Below are 22,347 nucleotides of genomic sequence, written 5' to 3'. Positions count from 1 at the left end.
GTTATGACAAATATTACATACGTTAGCCATCGTGTCGCAGTTTCTTCATCGCATTATCTCACAAATCTCAGAGCTTGACACGAGACTGTGTTGTAGTTTACAGAAGAGAGAAACACGTTTGGTGATACGTACGTTTTTCAGGCCGAGGACCCCTTGGCTGATAGAGACACGGTGGAGGGACCCCCTATTACATATCGTATGTGTAGTGCAGCCTATAGTGCCATGTAAACTTCGTAATTATGTATGTAAACAATGCTCAGATTCATATTTGCTTATGATAGGTTGTATTCATGTTAATGTGAATATTTGGACCCCCAGCAGTAACTCGGCGGACCCCTGTTGGAGATCTCTGGTTTAGAGCTGTAATAACTGTTCAATTGATTGGTTATTTGTTCAACAGATAATCATTTATTTTAATTGGTGAGTTGTTTCAAATGTTTTGAAGCAAAAGCAGAAAAATTCACAGGCTGTAGTTTCAGAAATGTGATTATTTTCTTGGTCTGCTGTGTTAATAAACTGAATCTAGCTGGATTTTGGGCTGTTGGTTGAGTAAAGAAAGCAATTTAATGTTGTCAACTTGGAAAACTGTGACACGTTTTAAGTCATTACTCCTCAATCACACTAGTTCCTAACAATCAGCCCCGTTAAGCTCTGAGCTCCACATGCATTAATATAACGGGAAGAGAATATACATACCTAGCAGTATATACCTGTCGTTTTATTTTGCAACAAACATATTTTCAGCTGCAGCTTAACTGGTTTGCTGCAGTAGCTGTGGAATAATTAGCATTTTTTTACTTTCGCATAATCATCAGACCGACTCCTCAGCAAAAGCTCGGCTCTCTGTAACTCTGCTGGAGTCGTTCCTTCACCTTAATGCTGAACCACAATTTTCAAAGGGGGGCCGGGAAAACGGAGCCAATGTACGCGTGTGCTTGAAGTGCTGTGTGAGGGTTATCGACGGGAACGGGTCGGAGTCTCCCTCTCGTTAACTCGCCCACTTCCTGCCGCCGATGGCCCGGCGCTGCACCCGGGTCTCTGGTGGTTATCGAGCAGCGCACACACATGCACACGCATACATACATGCACGCTCACATGCGAGAGGCCTGTTTGCATACCAAAAGCATACTTCAAAACTCAAAGAAAATGAAAGCCTAATATTAATTATACAGTCTGTGCTCGCGCGCGCACACACAGACACACACACACACACACACACACAGAGAGAGAGAGAGAGAGGGAGCAGTTGTTTTATGTTTTTCCTCTGCGTCAAAGGAGACAGAGTGTGAGAATGATTGAGTCTCTGCGTCAGGGAGAGAGGGAATGAGGAATAGCTCAGGGGGAGAGAAAGAGTGCACTGTCTTCCCTCTTTAATGTGGTGTGTGTGTGTGTGTGTGTGTGTGTGTGTGTGTGTGTGTGTGTGTGTGTGTGTGTGTGTGTGTGTGTGTGTGCGTGCCCGTCGTCTACCCAGTATAACGCCCCCTCTGTGTCCCCGAGTCACTCTCTGTCACTCACACACACTGAGACTATTGTCGAGACGTTGGGCGAGGCGCCCCAAGACATTTCTGTGGCACTGTGTCTGTCACGGGGGTGATAGGGCTGAGACGGGGTTCACCCACACACACACACACACATATCCACTTCTCATACATATATATTACAATTTTGGGGCGGGTGAGTTGATGCGGCGTCTCCCAGAGTGGCGAGCACGCATTCCCGAGCCTACCTTATAGTTTTTTACGTGTGCGACGGCGTATATGCGCGGTGAGGCACGCGCGGCGTACGTGTTTGTTTGTATCTGACAGCACATTAGGCGAAGCTATCTTTAACCTTGTAATATGACTGACACTGATTCTAAACTGACAGGATGGATTTCAGTTTGCCGTGGCGCTTCGCCGTGTCAGCCGCTGTCAGCTCAGCCCGTCTGCCGTTTTACAAAAGACGGGAGTGCCACAAAGGACACCAGGTATATGTGTGTGTGTGTGTGTGTGTGTGAGAGAGAGAGAGAGAGAGAGAGAGAGAGAGAGAGAGAGAGAGAGAGAGAGAGAGAGGGGACGAAAGAAAGCAAGAGATACACGGCAAGCTGAGGTCAGATATGATGAATAAAATAGTTTAGAAAGTGGAGGAGAAAGAGCTGTATTTTGTGTGTGGTGATAAAAACCCAGATACAGAAAGAGGAGAAAGTGTGCAGAGAGAGAGAAAATGGGGAGGAAGCGAAGGTGGAGGTTGCGGGGGAGGGGGAGGAGGAGGGGGAGATAGAGACCTTGCGCTTGTATCCGGTTGTCTCTGAGGTCCTTTATTGACTCTGTCTATTGTTCACAGCAGCACTCCTAATCACTCTCAACAGGGAGGTTGTGCTTCTGTGTGTGTGTGTGAGTGTGTGTGTGTGTGTGTGTGTGTGTGTGTGTGTGTGTGTGTGTGTTCGTGCATGTGCGTGTCTGTCTGCCAGCCTTGTGTGTAGTCAGACTACGCATCTTTAGCCTCATCCTCACTTTTACTCTTTCATACACTGACCCCCACAGTGAAGCCATTGTTCACTCTCCTCTGGTCAAACTTAATGGACAATAGCAGTAGGAGGGAAAAGCCTGTTCCTAACACGCATACTATTAGTCTAATGGTCCGCTCACACACACACACACACGCAGACAGAGAGTGGCCAGTAAAAGGCCACCTAAATAGCAGACATACATATGTATGGTCACGCATGCACACAGAAGGCCGGTTGTACGCCACCATCCTGTTTGCATCTTTCTTCACAATTGCTGCTGTCATGGCTATTAAGAGAGATGACTGTTTTAGAGACTAGCGGTGGAAAGCGATGAGCGTCACGATCGCACACACACACTCACACACCAACAAAGGAGCTAATCTGAATCATGGGCATTTGTCCGGTAAGCCTCGCTGTACGTCTCACTCTAAGAGCGTTTTGTTTCTGTTTTGTTTGCCCCGCTATAGACAGCCCCGGCTACACAAAAGGATAAACATTTCAAAGGCCTGGTGCAGTGAATGGAGTCAGTGATTTTCAGTGTGTATCTGCAGGGTGTAGAGCCCAGATGGAGAGAGGGAGAAGGGAGAGAGCGCAGTGCCAGAGTGGACAGCTTGATGGGAACAAAGCTGTGGTGGATGGCGATGCGGTGGACCCGCATGTGTCTTCCTGTGTCTCTCCACACAAACGTCGGTGCACAACATACCTCCAAACCAAACGCACACACTCGCAGTAACTCGTCAGGAAGATGAGAACGGACGGTGGGCGCTCGGTTCCGCTTTAATCCTCTCCCGGTAAGAGAAAGTGATTTATGGGTGTCGGGGCTTCAACAAATTGCAGACATACATTGTACGTGGCAAAAACTATTTATGAGGACAGGCGTGCCGGGAGGCAGCGTGGCCTGCAGTTCCGTCGGTGGCCACCGGGGGGAAGGCATCAGACTGCAGCACTGCGAAGAGGAGTAGGGAGAGAGAGAGAGAGAGGGGGACCGCATAGTGCCGATCAGATGACCTCGCTGCTGCAGTTAATGTTCTCTGGCGCTCAGACACAAGGCTAAGGCTCTCCCTCATACCGCGGGGCGGCTGTACTACAAGCTAGTGGTGTTGTTGGAGGTGTGTGTGCGGGGGGAGGAAAAATGGAGGGAGAGTGGAGGAAGAGAAGGTGTTCTAGGAAAGAGGGTGCATGACACCGACAAGGTATATCTATTACTAAAGCAGTGCTCAATTTCTGTAAACCTCTCTCTTTCTTTCTTTCTTTCTTTCTTTCTTTGTCTTCTTCTGCCTCTTTTCCTCTTTGTCCCACTCTCTTGCCCTCCTCCTCCTCCTCTCACCCCCTCCCCGCTACATTTTACCCCCTCTCTTCTCCTGCCGCACTTGCCCCCCTCCCTTCTACCTCGTGCCCCCTTTCCCTCCCTCCTCTCTCTCCCTGTCTCTCCCCTGCTCCCTCTCTTCTTTCTCTCTCTGCAGTGCAGCACAGTGATTATCATTCCTCTCACAGAGTCAGGCCTGATAGTCAGATACTGCTGAGCACCCTTCTACATCACCTGCTTCTAGGGGGGAGCAGTGGAGAGAGAGGGAGAAGGGAAGGGTAGGAAAGAAGGAGAGGAGGGGGACTGCAGAATAAAAAGGGCAAATGAAAATGGAAAGAAGTGAAGGGGAGAGAGAGTGGGGGGAGTGAGGGAAGGGTGAGAGGAAGCAGAGAAATATGGGAGGAGGGGGGGAGATATAGGGAAGAGCAGGAGCATGGAGAAGGGAGGATTGCTCTTACTGCAGAGGTGGTCCCACTGCAACATACACGCTGCATAGTTATAGACGTTCAAGGGAGTGTGTACGTGCACACCTGCCAGTGTGAGCGCCAGGTGTGCCTAACGCGTGGATTTACAGGATCTGCATGGGAGCCGTGTGTGTGTGTGTGTGTGTGTGTGTGTGTGTGTGTGTGTGTGTGTGTGTGTGTGTGTGTTGTGGTAACAAGGCGCCTCGACTCGTCAACATCTGCGAGTCAGACAGCTGGAGAACCGCTGCTCACGTTGCTTCATCCCCTCCCCGAGCTGAGTTCCAACCTGCTCCCAGCCATATTTCCTGCATTCTGCAAATACCACAACAGTCGGCCGTCTCTCCCCCGAGCAGCATTCTTTGTCCCTTCATTTCCACTTCAGACCGTCTGTGGTCAGAGCTTGACGAGTCTGTCCCATGCACCCTGCCACACACGCCCATCAACAGCCCGTCCTTTGTTTCTTTTTGGTTTCTTCGCTCAGTTATCGCTTGTTTTATTCATCGTCCGTCTCTCATCCTCTTGGTCTCTTCACCTGTCCGCTTGACCGAATGGATCCACGGTGCAAACAGGACAGCTGCTCTTCTTCAGCCGAGCCTCGGGAAACGCACACACGTCATCCCCACGCTGCCGTCTTCAATACAGTTTTTAGATCACTTCTATATTTAAATAACCAGTGTAAATATATCATCGTCAAATGAATTGTTAACACGTCTGTCCTGTTCACACAGCCCCTGCGAGATGCTTTCTGTCAGCATATCACCCTCCCCCCCCTCCCTCCCTCCCTTCCTTTGATGCATAACTTAACAGTTGACAGCAAAAGGTTTCAAAAGATTTTCGAGCAAATGCTTCAGATATTTCTGAGCAGATGTAACCTAGGGACAGGAGACATTTGACCTGTTGTCTCAACTGCTTAGTCAAAGTTGGTTCATTTGGTGCTGTGGTAAAACTCCAGAGGAAAAGAGTGATAGAAAAAAGTGTGAGCAGTTTGTGTGGATGAGATTTAAAACACCCAGATATTCATGTGATTTAACTACCAAAGTTCACACTGTAGGTGCTTGTAAAATAATTCTGTTAGAATGATGATCTGAGACTAGACCTGCGTGAGGTGTGTCTGCAACGCTGCTTTGTTGTGATTGAATGAATACAAACCACAATGTGCTCACCTCCGTCTAGACGCTAATGAGCTGTAAGGCGTTGTTAACCACACTTCATTCAAACTCAAAAAACAGGCGGTGATGTGTGGAGCCGATCGGCTAAAAGTTGAATTATTAGACATAATAAAAAGACAAAATTAAACTGAGTACGCAGCATGCATACTGGTAGCACCATTGGCAGTTAGCCCAACACATTGTCCAAAACCTTAAAAGTGAGCTGAGAGATGCTGATTGTAGTTCTGTATAGTCCAACCCACCGCCCAACGACAGAGAAGCAGCTGGGGGGGTCGGAGATGCACTCAGCCTAATGGCAGTATCCATCAGGCAGTAAAAGATGTTTTGAGAAAGTGTGAGCCAGCACCACCACAAGAGGTCCTTAACTGAGCCATAACTGAGCACCCATAATATTATGCTGTTTGCTGCAGCAGAATGCCAGATTAGACATGGACAGACACAGACGTTCACACTCACTCACTCAAGCTCCTTTTACACTATCACACTTTTTGTTTGCGGGAGTATCACTTCTATTTTCTGCACCATCGTTAGTGTGAAAGGTACGGACATAAAAATTGGGTGTCAGAGTCGTTCCAGTGCGATGAAGGTCATCTCAGTGTCGAGACCTCAGGGTGAACGGAGCGAGCCGGGAAGCCGGAACAGAAGCTGACATTTTGAAGATGCGTTATGTGCGCCAACGCCGAAGACGGTAGAAAGCCAATAGTGGTGTGCTCGAGGCCGCCATTGTATCATCAACATTGTTTATGATGTTTATGATGCGCAGCAACTTTGCTTGGAGAGTCGCGTAAATGTGCACGACGAGCAAAAGAAACTCACCTCTCAGTTGAACGTTGGTTTAATACTTCACACCAACGCAGACGCCGATGTGTTACACGTCACGCCCTCTCTGGGTCCACAAAGCCGGGATGCTTCTGGGAAAGGAGACACCATATGTCACTCACTGATGCCCACTCACGACCGACTGCAGTGTTCTCCTGGCGGAGATAATTAAATGCAAGAAAGGAAACATGTCATTGGTCGGGCCACATAGAGCTTTGTGTTTGAATACAGGAAGAAGACAACAGTGTGTATCTTACATGGCGGTTTCATCTTGCAAAGTGATGCATTCCTGCTTCAAACAGCTCAACAGTGTGAATAGAGAAGCAGTCAATACAAACTCAATATTTTCCAGGAATGTTTGAATTCTAATAAACTTGCAGTCACTGAGTTCATGTATTCATTCCGGCTCCACTCTCACACACACACACACACACACACAGGTTTGCCGGCTGCATTAGCACAACACGATTTCTAAACTGAGGCAAAACAAGCGAGCAGAGGCAAAGGTCATTTAGACGGAGCAGCATTCCAGATATGAAGTCTGGGACTATACCCATGTGGTGTCAACACTGGCATATTAGTTTTCATGATGTCTTGTGGAAGCAATATCACCTTACATATTCTGCAGTTATAGCTGTGACATGCAGGAGACTGACATTTTATCGGTAGTAAATAGGATATCGCATTATGAGAAACAGGATGACATGACATCTTTTGATGACATAAATAGTGATGTTGTATTGATCAGTCGTAGAACATCAGATATCTGCTCATCCTGTATGGAAAGCTATATTCTAAACTTGTATTCACTTATAAAATTATGTTATTTTTGTAAATGAATTATTTCATTAAGCCATATTTTATGCTTTAATGCTAGGGTTGCTCTAATCGTACAAAAAGGTCATTCTCCCCACTAGAGCTGCTAAGCCACTTAATTCCATAAATCTGGCCTTTAATTGAGACTTTCAGCGTCCAACGAGGGTCACACAGTCGTATTTCTGGCATGAAAATAATCACATTTAGAAATATCGATGCTTGGCTTTAAATACCACGTGTCCACGCGCTGAAATCACGGGTAACGGACAACTGGCAGGGATATTAACACGCTAAGCTACACCCCTCAGTCAACGTTAGGAAAATACCGGTGTCTTGAGGGAGTGATTACAAATTGGTTGTCAGGTGTCTGCTTGATTGACATTTGGCTCATGAAACTGTCCAACTTCTGAAGGAAATATCTTTTCCACCTCCCGTTCAGCACGGTTAGAAATGCAAACGTGCAGCATCGCGGATGAAAGGTGGTGCAGAAATATAAAAACATAATCTATCACAACGTGATATCAGAATATCAGAATAGCCAACAACATTATAACTGATGAATATATCATCCCACATTCTCAGACAGTAAAACGTATGAATTCCTTCTGTCACAGTCTGATTCGTTTTTTAATAAATAAAAGCAAGCAGGCAAGAAATTAAAAAAAAAAAAACACTCTTATGTGCAATTAAAATCAATCTGAGAGCCGTTTAGTCCAAATGTAATTATTGAACAGCCTCTATCAACTAATTTGGCTGCATCCACTCTATCAAATAGTAATTCAGGAACAAAAAAACTTATCACACACTGTCAGTGGATATGGATTCTACAAAATAAATGCTGGTTTCTAAAATTAAACTTAAATAAGCCACATCGGTTGAACATGTTGGTGCAGAAAACTAATTGTGAATGAGTTAACGAGGTCTGTATTTATTGTAAAGTAAACGGTATCTGAGATACGGGATAAACAAGCACAGCGGTCAGCTATGGATTATCCATGACAGCCACACTCGGAGCGTTACCATGTTATGTGCTGAAGAAGAGCTGATGCGTATGCGACTAATTAATAGTTAATACAGACGGCGGTGGCTCTCTCTCTGCTGCACCTAGACAATGTCAGAAACAAACGAGAACGAGCGGAGGGCCAACGGGAAACGCCGCTCCGTCCTACAACCATATTTGTAGTTTTGGTTTATGCATAAGCCGCATCCTGTCAATTCATTATGCAGACCGGAGCGAAGCGGGACCCAGACAAACACAAACACACGCTCGCATCCCAATGTGCTCACGCATGCACAAACAAGTCAGATGTGCGGATGTTGCAAGTACACACACACACACACACACACACAGGCAAACGCACACGTGTTGAATATGCAGACACATGTAACGAGAAGAGAGGGAGACTGTTAATTAACTAGAGCTCGTTAATTCTCTTTGAACCGACAGCAAGGAGGTTTACACACTAATTACCTTGATGACTGAGCCAACCTGTGCACGCACGCACACACGCACACACACACACACGCATTCTCCCAGGCTGACATTACACACATCCTCCAGGCTTTGAAAGTCTCACACTCCTACAGCACAGGCGTAAAGGTGCAAAGTGTCGCTCATGCACATAAGCATATGCACACACGAGTGCAAAGCAACACGCTCCTGCCCTGAAATGAAAGCTATGATAGAAGCTTGTTTTTTTATGTTTTTGTTCCACGGTTCCTTCAGAGCCGAAAGATTCAGATGGTTAAGTTTATTCTGAGTTCAGACCCATCATCATGCGTCAGGTTGATTCATACCGTACCGCCAGAAATAACTTCACAGTAACTCCCATACTGTATCAGGGCGCTCATATGCTTGTACAGTAGAGCTGCATTACACGCACACACACACACACACACACACACACTCAATGCACCCACTCAGACACACTCGCCGTACCTCGCAAATGAGTGAAGCTCCCATGTCAGTATTGAACTGTAATGGCCCGTGTCAGATTAAGGGGAAGGTTTTTTATGTCCTCCGTCAAACTCAATTAATATTCCATCAGGCATGAATTCATAGGCCACACTGGACCTCAGCCAATTCATCCGTCTGTGTCTGTGCTCCAGAGTGTGTGTATGTGTGTGTGTGTGTGTTTGTGTGTGTGTGTGTGTGTGTCGACACAGCTGATATTTGGGATGTTTAGTATATCAGCCTTCATTGCTTTTGCTCAGACAAAATAGAAGGCATCCACACACACAGCACTAACTTTGTGAGTCAGGTTGGAAAACATCAAGGGATGCTTGAGTATGGAGGGTTTTTTTTAGAGGAAGGTAGAAGCTGGTAAAGCAGACAGGAAATAAAAAGATCAGTTTAAGGTATGAGCAAAGAAGACGGAGATGCAAAAGCTTGAAAAATACCACGCTGATAGAAAATGTGAAGGTGGGTAGGGAGTAGAAGAGTGGTAAGTAAACGAGTAGAAAACCAAATATGGGGAGCAAAAAAAGTGAGACAATTATCATCAGAGGCCGGAGGAATGGAAGAGAGGTTTGTCAATGAGCTGAAGACTTTGAGGTGGAGAAGGCGGAGGATGGGAGAAAAGGAGGGAAAAGGGGGTTAGGGAGTTATGGGTCAATAAAGCCCGCTGTGGGAAAGAGGAGAGGGACTCATAACGAGGCCAAGGACACATCATCGATCGCCGCATCATAAAGCTGACGGGCCAAGAGAAGGAGCGATGGAGGGGGGAAGTGAGAGGCAGGAGGGGAGAAAGGAGAGGGAGAGTTACAGCTGTGAAAGGCAGAGTTGACTCGACTGGATTGTCTGAAGGAGGGGAGGAGAGAAAGAACATAAAATGATCAGGATGAAGGAATGGAAGGGGGCAGCTCTGGCCAGAAAGAGGGTTAGAGGGAAATTGAATTAGATGAAATCATAGCTGAACAGATGAATTCTGTAATAGAACAACACACACACACACACAGGGAGAGCAACCAGCAGCAGGCCTCCAATAGGAGGAACTCTCTCATTGTCTGTCAGTCAACGTCGTACAGAGATTTCTGCGTTTATAGTCAAGCATCCATTATTCATAAATATAAATACTCAGTGATGTTTGACAGCCTTTAGCCATGCCGATGCCACTCTGATATTATAATACTAATGACATCTCCATCAGCCTCAGCTGTACGTTTTTGATTCATAGACACAGCATCAGCAAATGTTAGCATTAAAACATGCTAAACTAGAAGTGGGACATGGTGAACATTAAACCTGCTCGCAAAGGGCGACAGAAGAAGTACTGCAATCTGATACTTGAATAAAAAAAGTAATACAGTGTAAAAAATACAATAAGCGCATTCAAAATCTTGCTAGTATTAGCAGTATAAATATTAGCATCAAAATAGTTTTTTTACCTACCACAAATGAAAGTTATTTTCTTCAGAATGATATATTTATATAGGATTAAAATGAATAATGCCTAATGTGTTCATCACTTTATGTTGCAGCTGGTCATAGGTGGAGGTGTTAATCATTTAAATCAGTAATTAGTAACTAAAACGGGTCAAATAAATGTAGTGAAGTAAAAGATAATATATGTGTATGAAATACTCAGGCAAATTCCAAGAAATGTGTTTCTAGAGTAAATGTAGCTTAGCATCACCATGTTAGCATTAGTTTTGTGAGCATGTTAGCGTGCCGATCATATACTATATATAGGAAGTGGACGTAGTCTGTTATCAACAGCTCCGAAGGTTTTTCCAGAATCCTCAAAGAATCCACCAAACACCTGGATGAAAACTAAATTGTGAATTTTCTATTTCAGGTAGCTGGAAATTAAACGTCCCAGCTGTTTTTGTGAAAAAGCAAAATATGAATGAGTAACTTTCTGTTTGGACATACAATAGTGGAAAGTACCATCAATGCGTTACCAGCGTTTTTTTCTTGGTTCATGTTGTTGAAATTGAGCACGGAGATACAGTATGTCATTTCCAGCTACCGTCTTTGATCGGATTAGGAAATAGAGGCGCAACTTTGAAAAACGGATCAAAAATTATGGAAATGTTTTTCCTCCAGATGGTTCAAAGAGCCTTTGAGGATTTGAGATACATCTCCAGGACGGCAGTAGGTGTTGTTGAGCGTTTCTCAAAGACTGATGGGTATTCATTACGTGGACAATCAGATGCTTAGCTCTGTGACTCGAATGTCATGTCAATGCACGAGAGGTACAAACTGGAGCTAATCCAAGCTCTTCAGTAATCTCATTTTCTTCCTGTTCCGTATTGTTCCTCTGAGCCGACGGCTGGAGAGGAATCATCTCTCTCGGCGCTTTGTGATCAGAAATGATTATCATTACACAGCATCGTTATCACGGAATAATTACCCTGATCGTGAAACATTCCGCCGTGTGATCTCGACATCACTGATCTCAAACTTATTACGGTGAGATCACACAATTAACTTCTTTCCCATCGCAAGAAAAACCAAAAAAGATCATTACCCGGGCCCTCTCTGGCCCTCTGTGCCGTTGGCCTGAGTAATACGGCTGAAAAGGAGGTTGGACCGTTCCATCTGAAGTAAAGCTCTAAAAATACATCGCTCCTCTGTGGAGAGTTAAGATGAAGCCACTGAGATTCCAAGAACTGCTGCTTTTCCATTATAATCTAATATCTCGTCCTCGGTCGTGCTTGTGCTCACAGTCTCTGCTGTCTGAGTCACTTCCTCTCATCCCCCTTTTTCATCTAAGCGTTGTTCAGAAATGGCGGAAGAAACAAGCACTCTGTTAATTTCCCTTCTTGCTTAATTAATATCCCCCTCTCCCCTCGTCTTGCTCGTTCATTAGGTGAAATGTTCAAATGATCCTTTTTTTTTTTATTCCTGTGGCTGTTTGGAAGATAAAGAAGAATTGGTTCGGTTTGAGTTTTTTATGCCATCCATCCCTCCAGATTATCCCGAGGCGACGTTCCCGGCCGTAACCCGCGTCTTCACCGCGTTCCCTCACTCCCTCGCCGCACGCCCCCGTGTTTCAAAGCAGATCTAAATTGGAGGGTGCTGTAATTTTGCACGCAGATGAATGAGTATGAGAGGAGCTGGGAGGGGCTGTTGTATAGATACGGGCTTCCTGGTGCAGAGTGATCCCTCCAGGCCAGACGGAGTCATTTAACTCCCTCTGATATTCTCTCAGCATGGACTTATTGCACTCTTTTTTTTCTCTCTCCAAAGTGAAAACTGGTGTGCTAACTAGACTGGGTTGATTTGTGTGTTCAAATCGCAGCAGGTGTGATGCTCAGTTTGAGTGAATGATGCGATTCCTTCCTGAATCACCAGCGTTTCCGCCGCAGGACGGGGAGATTTGTCGGCGGTAGATTCCCTGTTGGTTTGTCTTCAGCGTGATGGGTGCAGTCTGCTCCACGAAACTGCACTTCCATCACTCACAAGTAGAAGGAACACATCTTGTTTGTATCATTATTCAGATCAACACGGTGGTAGCGAAAGGGTTAAGGATAAAAATGATAAACTAAATAGACAAAAACAGTCTGGAAATGAACAGAGATGGAAGGATAAAGCTGATTATTCTATATGTCTGTTGTTAGCGATGAAAAGACCAATAAAGTGTTAATTCATCTCTCAGGAGTTTCTATTGCTATCTTCCATCCGTGGCACTCAGCCCAAAAAAGCGTGTTCCTACTAAAGATGTGAATCTCTAAAGCAGGACATAAATATATATGATAATTAAAAAAAAAAAGATTAAATCGTAACCATAAATCAGAGGGCGTTTATTTAAACAGGAGTAACTATTTTCTGCTGTGGATGAATCCACGTTTGGTCGGCTGGTGAATATATTAACACACACAGCAGGACGGTGTAGTTGGGAATGACTTCAAATGAACCACGTTGTGTCGATGTGATTCACTATAAAGGAACATGTCAGCTATTCAAACGGCGTGTTTAATGAGCAACGACGGAGCCCTGTCGGGCTTCGGGTGCACGGACAATACATGATAACGTCAATGTGTTGCAGTTTTGTTTTTGTTAAATCGTTGAAACTTATTGTAATGGTGTTTTTAGTGTCACCCAGCTGCTACTACTGGGCACCCCTCCACATGAAGAATGAGTGTCTCCAGAGGTTTGTCAACATCAGCCGTGTCCGGCGGCTTTAATCTAAACTGGGATTAAAAAGCCAACTGAAAACTTTGAAAGCCCACCGTGATTGGTCGACGACTATTACCCTGCATTGTCGCGGCTAAGCGCATAATCAGGGCGAACACGTTCCCATAATCTCAATATGTCTTTGCAGTCTCCTGCACAGCAGCCTAATCCGGCAGATTTAGAATCTCAGATTAGGAATCCAGGATGATTAATCCCATATTGTGTGTGTTTGTTTCCGTGCAGGGGACCCTCCGCCGGGTGACCTTCTCCGTGGTCAGCCAGCCCCAGGACGGCGGCTGCTATGACAGCGGCCTGGAGGACTCGGAGACGCCGAGCAGCAAGAGTTCATCGGGGCCGCGGCTAGGAGCGCTGCCGCTGCCCGAGGAGGGCTACGAGCGGACCACACCAGAGGGCAGCGTGGGGGAGGAGGAGCACGTGGAGAACGGTCAGAGCAACCGCACGCATCACACACTAGACCGCCAATTCATTCCATCAAACGTATTCAGAATCGCGGTCACAAGTTTACACGAAACGTCGACTTTCATATTTGATCTCTGCTTTTTTTGTTGACACACACTTCGACATGCTGCCAAGGTCTCCTCACGTGATGTGTTTTATAGACTAAAGCAAGTGTCCTGAGTGTGTGTGCTGCACCTGTGTGTGTGTGCCATGTGAAAAGCTTTTCGTCAAAAGCTAACATGCTCATCGGTGGCCTTGCTTTCAGTCAGCAGCCCAAATCTTCCCTTTCACGCAACAAAAGTGGTGTTTTTACCTGCACTGGGTCTTTGTCAAGGATGGAGACAAGCAAAAAGTGTGTATTTGTTCTTTCACCCGCTCCTCTTCTCTCCGTATACGGTCACACTAGAACTGGAGAGAATCAACACACTGAAGGTCATGGCGACCTTGGCAGCTGACTGTGCTTCTGAGGTTAAATGCCGCTTTTTCAGCAACGTGTGAAATCTGGAGAATATCGTGGGGTTTAATGAGTTTCCTTCACGGTCAGATGGAGAGAGGAATTGAACAGAGGATTTATTGTCTCGGTTGTAATTATACTGTATAATGATGTGCTTGTTTGGTTTCTCGTTGCTGCTCTACGTAGGCAACAAACCCAGAATTAGTTATCGGAATACAACAGAAATATTTAATTTCTTGTGTTTAATTCAAGCAACTCAGAACTTATGAAATCAAATGATTGTATTGTCTGTTTAGCGCGTGTATGGAAGGCATTATATTACCGTGAAGCATCTGCAACATGACGCCTGCACAATTTCTGCAATTGACAGAATAGTCACACACACAACTCATGTATCATCGTTATTATGAGTTCTGCCGGTGCTGAACATCAGTATTGATTCATAAATGACTGGATTACATAGATGGCAACCGTGACCTTTGACACTTGACACATCTAACCTTTTGAACCAACACTCATGGGATGTAATGACAACCGTATGTAACCTCATCGTTTCCTTTGCATGTGAAGAACATATATTCGTCACTTAAATTGCTGACAATTATCTTTTATCTTTCTGGATAGTTGACCTCACCTTTCACCTTTCATGGAATGCTGAGCACAGCTGGATTTTTTTATTATAAAAACATACTATTGGAGTCAGCGATTTCCATTTAGCTCTAACAGCATTTTCCTGCTTCCTTCCCACCCCTCCCTTCCAGCCCTCGCCCTCTGTTTTTTTTTTTTTTCCTCCCGTCTTCCTCACCCAACGTTCCCAGCGGCTCATCTCTTCTTCTCTCCTGCTCTCTTTCTCATTTAAGGGGAGACACCTCAGGGTGTAATGTGTAAGTCATAAATACCACCATTAAAACTCCTCAGTTGATTATTTACATGGAAGCAGTTATTTTTGCACTACAAGTTTTTTTGAAACGCTATGTATAAAAATTGGCTTCACCTTGTGAACGTAGCTTGAGACAATAATTTTTTGTATTACAAGTTTAACATTTTTAAATATGCAAATGAGGGATTATTGAACAAAAACGGAGAAAGAGAGAGAAAGGAAGATGTTGGAAACATGAATAGCACATGAAAAGATGTTTTTGTCTGTGGTGACTCCCCTCTGGATGTCCTGGTGGAGATTACAACGTCACCCGTTTGACCCTGGTTGTGTACCTTCGCCTCATCTCATCGCTCCCCCTATATTTCCTACTGTGTCAAAAGGCAAAAAGAATAAATGTTTCTCGTCTTTCCACCCTTCAACTCGTCTTCTTTGTGTCTTCCCTGTGTCCAGATGCCAGACAGCTGCCAGACGTAGCTCTGACAGGAAAGTGTACCAGGGAGTGTGACGAGTTCGGCCACTCTGACACTTGCTGGATGCCCATCCGCCCGTCGCCCCGCCAGCGTCAGCGCCACGGCAGTGACCCCCCACGACTCTCCACCTTCGCCCCCGGAGACGACAATAACAATCTCCGTGGCAACGACCAGGAGAGTGACAGCGAGAGCGCCGGCAGCGCAGGGAGCTCGGAGCCCGGGGTCGTCGGCGGCGGAGAAGGTCAGAGATTACCCTTAGCCAACGGGGATCCACTCGGCACCCTGGGTGGAGACCGCAACAGGAACATGGGCGATCACAACCGGAACCTCCTGAACCGCAAGATGACATCTGCATCCTATGACACGTTCAGCAGCGCCGGCTTCGGGAGGCGTCAGCAAGAGGAGGATGGAGGAGAGGGCCAGGACCAACCTGAGGTCATACCACTGACGCGCACAGGAGGGGACTACAAGACCACGTCCTGCCTCACGCTGTCACGCCGAGAGGTCTACCTGTGACAGCGCTGCAGAGGGGCAATCGTCAACGCGCCTCTCCCTTTGCTGGAAAAAAAACAGGGAGACTTTACTGGCAAGTAATCAAGGAAAGGCCTTTTAAAACCTGCGAAGATGTGAAAATGTCTGAAAAGATGTTTTCCAAAAGCTGTGTAAGAAATTGGAACTTTTTGGATTCTGACTATTATTTATAGGCAACTAAACTTTAGCAAGTGATGAATCAACTCTTCAGAGAGCTCTGACCGGGAGTACTTTCTTAAAGAAAAAAAAGTATTTTTTAACTACTGATGAAACAATCCTATCACGTCCGTGTGGAGGAGGACAACTTCATCTCTTCTTCTTTCTACCTGAATCCGATGCATGTCTGACCCTCTGCCTCAGAGGGCTCCGTGTGAAGAAGAGAGAGATTGAGACTGAGTCAATCCTGATGCTACAAATGCCTCTTTAGTGCATAAAGACATTCACGAGGCTACAGCAGGCAAGATTTGGACTCAACTGGTGAACCGTCTGCTGAAAAACCACCGAGGTCTTATCCAGTCAAACTAGATGAAAAGAAGTAACGGGTCTTTGATTGAGTTATTTGGATCAAATTCAAACCAATCAAACTTTCTGATGCCTAACTACTGTAACATGAGACGGGGATATTAACCAATCAAACCAAGAATCCCTGTGAGAATCTTTTTTCGTGAACAAAAAAAAAAAAGTGCTGATCTAAAATCAGGTATCTTTAAAAGCATTCAAAACAAACTGCAACAATGTGAAAAGACTTTCTTTCTTCCGTTTCTTTTTTTTTTTACAGTAATCAAATGTAACCATTCGAAATACAAGGTTCTCACAGAGTACCAGTAGTTTCACAGAATTCCGGCGTGTGAAAATATGTGTTTTATTATTTCACCTTCAAGCTCAGTCTGTGTGTAAATATATCGTCGGTGTGTATTCGATAAGAGGGCAATTTTCTCTCTGTGCTGCTGTCCTCCGTTTCAGAGGAGACTGAGGGTCACGACGCACTCAGTATCCTGACAGTGTTCATCACTGATATCATAAATGTTCACACACACACACACACACACACACACACACACACACACACACCTAAGCATGTAAACTCAAACTCATACAGTGCATTTACAGAATGTGAACATGCATCAGGCCAACGTTTATGATGTGATTCAGTGGCCGTGTAACATAGTATATAGTAACCTGCATTAACTTTCATACATGAAACATTAAGCACACACACACACACACACACACACACACACACACACACACACACACACACACACACAGCATAAAAAAACATAAGTAGACACAAACCCATATTAAGGTGTGTGCAGATCATACACTATGTGTGTATGTGCTCTTAATCATACTTTTTTAACATATTGCCTCTCATTGAATTAGCCGTAGCATTTTGCCTGCTCCCCCCCCCCCCTCCCCTCAGCCAGTATATAAACATGAAATGTATTTAAATAATTACTCATCTCTGACTGATATGCGGGGCTACATTAAAGGGAATTTCAGACGTGTCATCAACCGTATGTAATCATAGACAAATGTGGGAATATGAGATATTCTGCATACTGTAAGTAGGACTCGTAGAAAAACCAAATTTCTGTAAGAAAAAAAAAGGACTGCATGAAAGAAAGATAATGCTAACTTTGTTTCTCTCTTTTTTAAACCACACGCCTTTTTGGATACCACGCCTATTTGGATACATCTGTATTATATGTGTGTGCTCACGGTGGAAGTGGAGATAATGATGGCGGCTTGGGAGTTGGCTTCAGTGGATTAAACTGTCTCCTGCTTTATCGTGGAGCGAGTTTGGGCTAACCTTGGGCCTTCTCTCGGTTTCCACGGCGCGCTGAGTTTGCAGGAACGCTGCCTGCAGGCTGCAACAGAAACACAACGTTGTCGCGCTGCACCCTGTTCACCACGCAGTGCCGACCCCAACACGCCCATACTGCTGTGCTGAACTGCACAGATAACAGACTCCTTCACATTTGTCCTTCCCAGCAGCTACCGCAACGACTCCAGACACACTCGGCTGCACCGGGGCGGAAGAGTGGGTGTGGATTGAGGCTGGCACATCTTAATTCCCATCATCAGTGTGTGGTTCGCTGGTGTGATAGGGATAATAGGGTTAGGTCGTCCCTGTGGTCTTAATGAGTTTCTTTTTCTCCTCTCGTCTCCTCCCTTGATCCGCACTGATCTCATTAATGTCTGGATTGGCGATGTAAGGCTGCGGGAAGTTGTCTTAGTTTGTCTGCTTGTTTTGGGCCGCTGAGGCGGAGGAGACGTTAAAGACGGTTTGTTTCGTAGATACTTGTAGGAGTTAGTCAGACGGGAGAGAAACACTCAGGTAAGATGTCCGACTGTCCCCTCACTGAACACCACCTCAGCGTGGGAACAGTGAAGTAGCGAGTCCTGTGCATTTCATTTTACAACGGTAACCGTCCTGAGAAACGGGCGCGTGATTACACTTTGTATATCTGTATATACCTTCAACTTTACAACTCTGTGACCGACACCCTTTAGCTTGTTTTAGGCCACTGATGTACTTACTCCCTAAGCCTTCATTACCCTCAAATTCCCAACATGGCTGTTTACTGAGCTCTGTTTTTTTGATGGACTGTACCGAGGATGTCAGGAACTCGAGGCCCAACGCATGGAGTTAATCTGTTCGTGGATTGGCTCACGTTGAAAGGGGATTGGTGGAAACAATCAACGCATCCTGCGGGGCTCACACAACGCCAGAAAGGGAGGACACATGCTCTTTCTCTGGGAGAAAGAGTTGAGATAATTGTGTCTCGACCTCTCAGAGGTGTTGGAAGAACTGAAGTCCAGTTTGTGAGTTTTGCAAAGAGACTCTCGACGCAGCCCTGCCTCTTCAAAGTGGCAGATATTTCTTCAAGCTGCTGTTTTATGGCAGTTCCATTACGGTACCTTTCAAAACCCCCTCATCCAGATTGAAGGGGACTCACTGTACATGAATCTGTGTGGGCGCGTATCTTTTTTATACTGCACGTTTAAACATGAATATCTTTCAGTCTACTGCAAAACAGAGAGGGGAGACGGACAGAGAAGAGTCTGAGTTGTATCGCCCACTAATCAAGACATTTTTAAAAACAGACACTTCAGCGCACATCATGTCCCCGTCATCCCCCTCGTGCTGTTACTCTTATAGCCATGTACAGATAAAACTACAATGTAGAACAGACAACTGGAAACAATAACAGACAACGGCATGCCTAAGGTCTTCAAATCTGCACTTGAGAAAAAAAAATGAGAAAAAAAACAAACCTATTTTTATTTTTCCTCTTCTTTGTTTTCTTTTCTTATGGGGCTGGCTCTGTTTTTTTGCTGCTCCCTTCCTGTAATTACATAATGAACTAATTGCATTTGCTATGACGAGGAAGAAGAGGAGCTGTCGACGAATGGTTTGGTATGAAGATGAATCATGTAAAAGTTTGACTTTGACATTAAAAACTTCAAACACTTGTTTGCCTGTTAACTGTTGGGAAATTCTTTCACACAGTAAATATGAGATAAATCATAATTGGGCTAAATAACTTAAGATAACGCCAAATTGAAGGTTCAGAAAGTTTGAGATAATCAGCTCCACACAAGGGAACACTTTAAAGGTTTGAAATTGCATCTCAATATAGCAACGTCTGAGCCAGTGGCTTGCAGCTAACAGTGCAAATGTTAAAAGTGCTGACAGAGCTAATAGTGTTTTCCGGAGGGTGGGTGCTCGATCAGGACAGCGTCATCAGCTGTAATCGCCATATGAGCGGAGTGCAAAGCGACGCCAGCCAGTGTGCACGCTCACATGCACACGCACAGCTCTGTGAACAAAGCAAGGAGAAGCTCTGATAACAACACATACAGAGGGAGAGTGACTTAATTACTCCAATTTATGTAGCAAACCGTTGATGCTGCTATAATAATGCTCTGATTATTGATTTAAGCACCTTTAAAACAGTTTTGGTACTGTTTTATGAACCTACATTTACAAAGGGGTTATAAGCTGGAATGAATGGTTAATAAATCATTAACTTGTGATTTACAGAAGAGTTATTCTCCACAACCATTTTATTAGCTCCTCACATTAACACCTGCAGACTTGATCGATAGAAACTCTTGACATTTATACTTGCAGGTGACTGGCTGACCTCTTCAGGCTAATATTTATAAGCTGAATGTTGCCTTATTGGAAAGTGGTACTAAACTGATGGCTAAGCAATCTACTCCGCTCCCTTTTTCAGGAGATTTTTATTGTCGATGTTCAAAGTCACACTAAACTGAGTGGACTTTGAGGTGAGATTGAATTGACACCTTTTGTTTTCAAGGTCAACAATAAACAGTGGATTTCTTTTCATGCCCAACCAACGGAACCAAAGTCCTTCCATTTAACAGATCTGTGAGACCCTCAAACAATGATGTTGGAATCGATCTTGAGACAAAGACGGTTCTGGAGTAGGCCTACAACAAGGTAGGGTTAAAATTAAGATTTGAAATAGCATGTTAATCATTCATTCAATTTACAGCAAAGCCAAACATATTTTAAAGTGCAATTATGTATTATCTTCAACAAATGTTCTCTATGTTAATAGGCCAGGATGTAGATCTTTGCACTACCAGTCCAGTGGCCTCACTTAATGCACATCCACTGCTGCCTAATTCGATTTTTCAAACAGTCCCAGCTTAATATTCATGTCGCAGGTTGAATGATTTAATTTGAAGGAAAGCTTTCAACTTGTTGGATTGTTTTTTAAGGTTGATGGAGTTTAGTTGAAATGCCCATTCATGTCTTCCAAGGCCAAAGAATATTATATCCTCATAATCTGCAAACATGATAACCACTTGTGTTAAAATGGCATCATGTGTCACGTCCAATAAAAGTGTTTTCATTCAAGTCTTGATAACCTTTATAAACTAAATTTAATAGAAAGTGGTACTAAACTGAGGGCTAAACAATCTGTATTCCGCTCCAATTTTTGAGGGGATTTTCATTGTGGATGTTCAAAGTGACGCTTAACTGAGTGGACTTTGAGTGGAGATGAATTGACATCTTCCGTTTCCAAGGTCAACGATGAACAGTGGATTTCTTTTCATGCCCGGCCAACAGAACCAAAGTCCTTCCATTTAACAGAACGTTATCTTGATACTATTATTTTTAATGTGTAATGTCAATTTGGACCTGGCTGACACGTGTGCTGACTACAATATATTTCTAGAATATCACTCAAATGTGGCACAATCCATCACCTTTATCTGTGAAAGGTGAGTTTTCTGAGCGGGATCCTGCCGCAAGAACACTTTTTAAATGTAGAGAGCAATTTGGACTTAAACTTATCAGAAAATGCTTTAGAGGTGTTCACTGATGCAAAGATTAGTGTGAAGGACTCAAAATGTCAAAAAAAGAAAGAAAGGTCCACAATCTGTATTTGTCCAGTATGCAACACTGACACCATGTGGTCATGAATCAGTATTAGTTCAGTTTGCTGGCAGTGCACATTCTGAGCAGTTCACCTTCATTTCTAATTCATTTTATCTGTAGTGAAGGACAGGACACAATAAGAAAAGCAGTTTCTAAATATACTTCAGAAACAGAAAACAATATTGAACACCAATCAATACGTTTCTTTGCATTTTCAAGGCCATTTCATCTGAGCAGACAGCTGGAAGAGACACCAGTTTAATTTATAGCAGTTTGGAAAATAATCATTTTTTAGTAGGAGAATATATTTTACAATAAATGCCATGTCATATATAAACATAGATAACAGGTGGATTATACATGTACTGTAGGTGTCATTTAAAAGTGTCAATCTGAGAAAAAGTGAGGGAGCACAGCTGTTATGTCCCAGGACAGCTGACATTGTTTTCAGTTGGGTTGTAGGTCAACGGGGGCGGAGTCTTTCCTACCAGCTCTGATTGCTGATGCGTGTCACCTGCTCATGGTACCTGAGTTTAAAAGCCCCTCCCCTCTCTCTCTCTCTCTCTCTCTCTCTGTCTCTCTCTCTCACTCTCACTCAGCCAGCTGGATCTGCAGAAGCAGAGTCTCCCCTCCACATTTTGTTTGCTCTTTGTGTTCTTTTGTTTATGAAAAAATCAAAGTTGGATTCCACGTTGCTTCCCTTGAGCCAGGCGTGTGATACCATCTGAATGGTTGGAAGGGACACAGTGTGCATCAGCCAGTGTTGTAGTCAGGTTGATTTCAAGTCAAGACCACGTAGGAGTCCCACACTGCACGATGCACTGCGGATAAAATGTGGAAAATGCAAACCAGAGAGACTCATCAAATTGATCCACATTCCCATAAAAACACCCACAGAAAACAAATGAAGATTCCTCCTTCACTCACCTCTTGTATTGCCATATATAC

General features: G+C 44.5%; 1 protein-coding gene across 1 annotated transcript in view; it reads left to right on the top strand.

Annotated features, from left to right (window-relative positions):
• pcdh7a (protocadherin 7a) overlaps positions 1-17,216 on the top strand; it is a 37,920-nt gene extending 20,704 nt beyond the window's left edge. Inside the window, exons 4-5 of the mRNA XM_084005791.1 lie at positions 13,427-13,628; positions 15,427-17,216. Coding sequence (XP_083861917.1) covers positions 13,427-13,628; positions 15,427-15,962 — 738 coding nt within the window. The 3' untranslated portion in view covers positions 15,963-17,216. The remainder of the gene's footprint in view (positions 1-13,426; positions 13,629-15,426) is intronic.
• Positions 17,217-22,347: the final 5,131 nt, after the last annotated feature.

The sequence above is a fragment of the Eutrigla gurnardus genome (genome assembly GCF_963514095.1).
Source record: "Eutrigla gurnardus genome assembly, chromosome: 3".
Classification (NCBI taxonomy): domain Eukaryota; kingdom Metazoa; phylum Chordata; class Actinopteri; order Perciformes; family Triglidae; genus Eutrigla; species Eutrigla gurnardus.
This window is presented reverse-complemented; position numbering and strand designations above follow the sequence as displayed.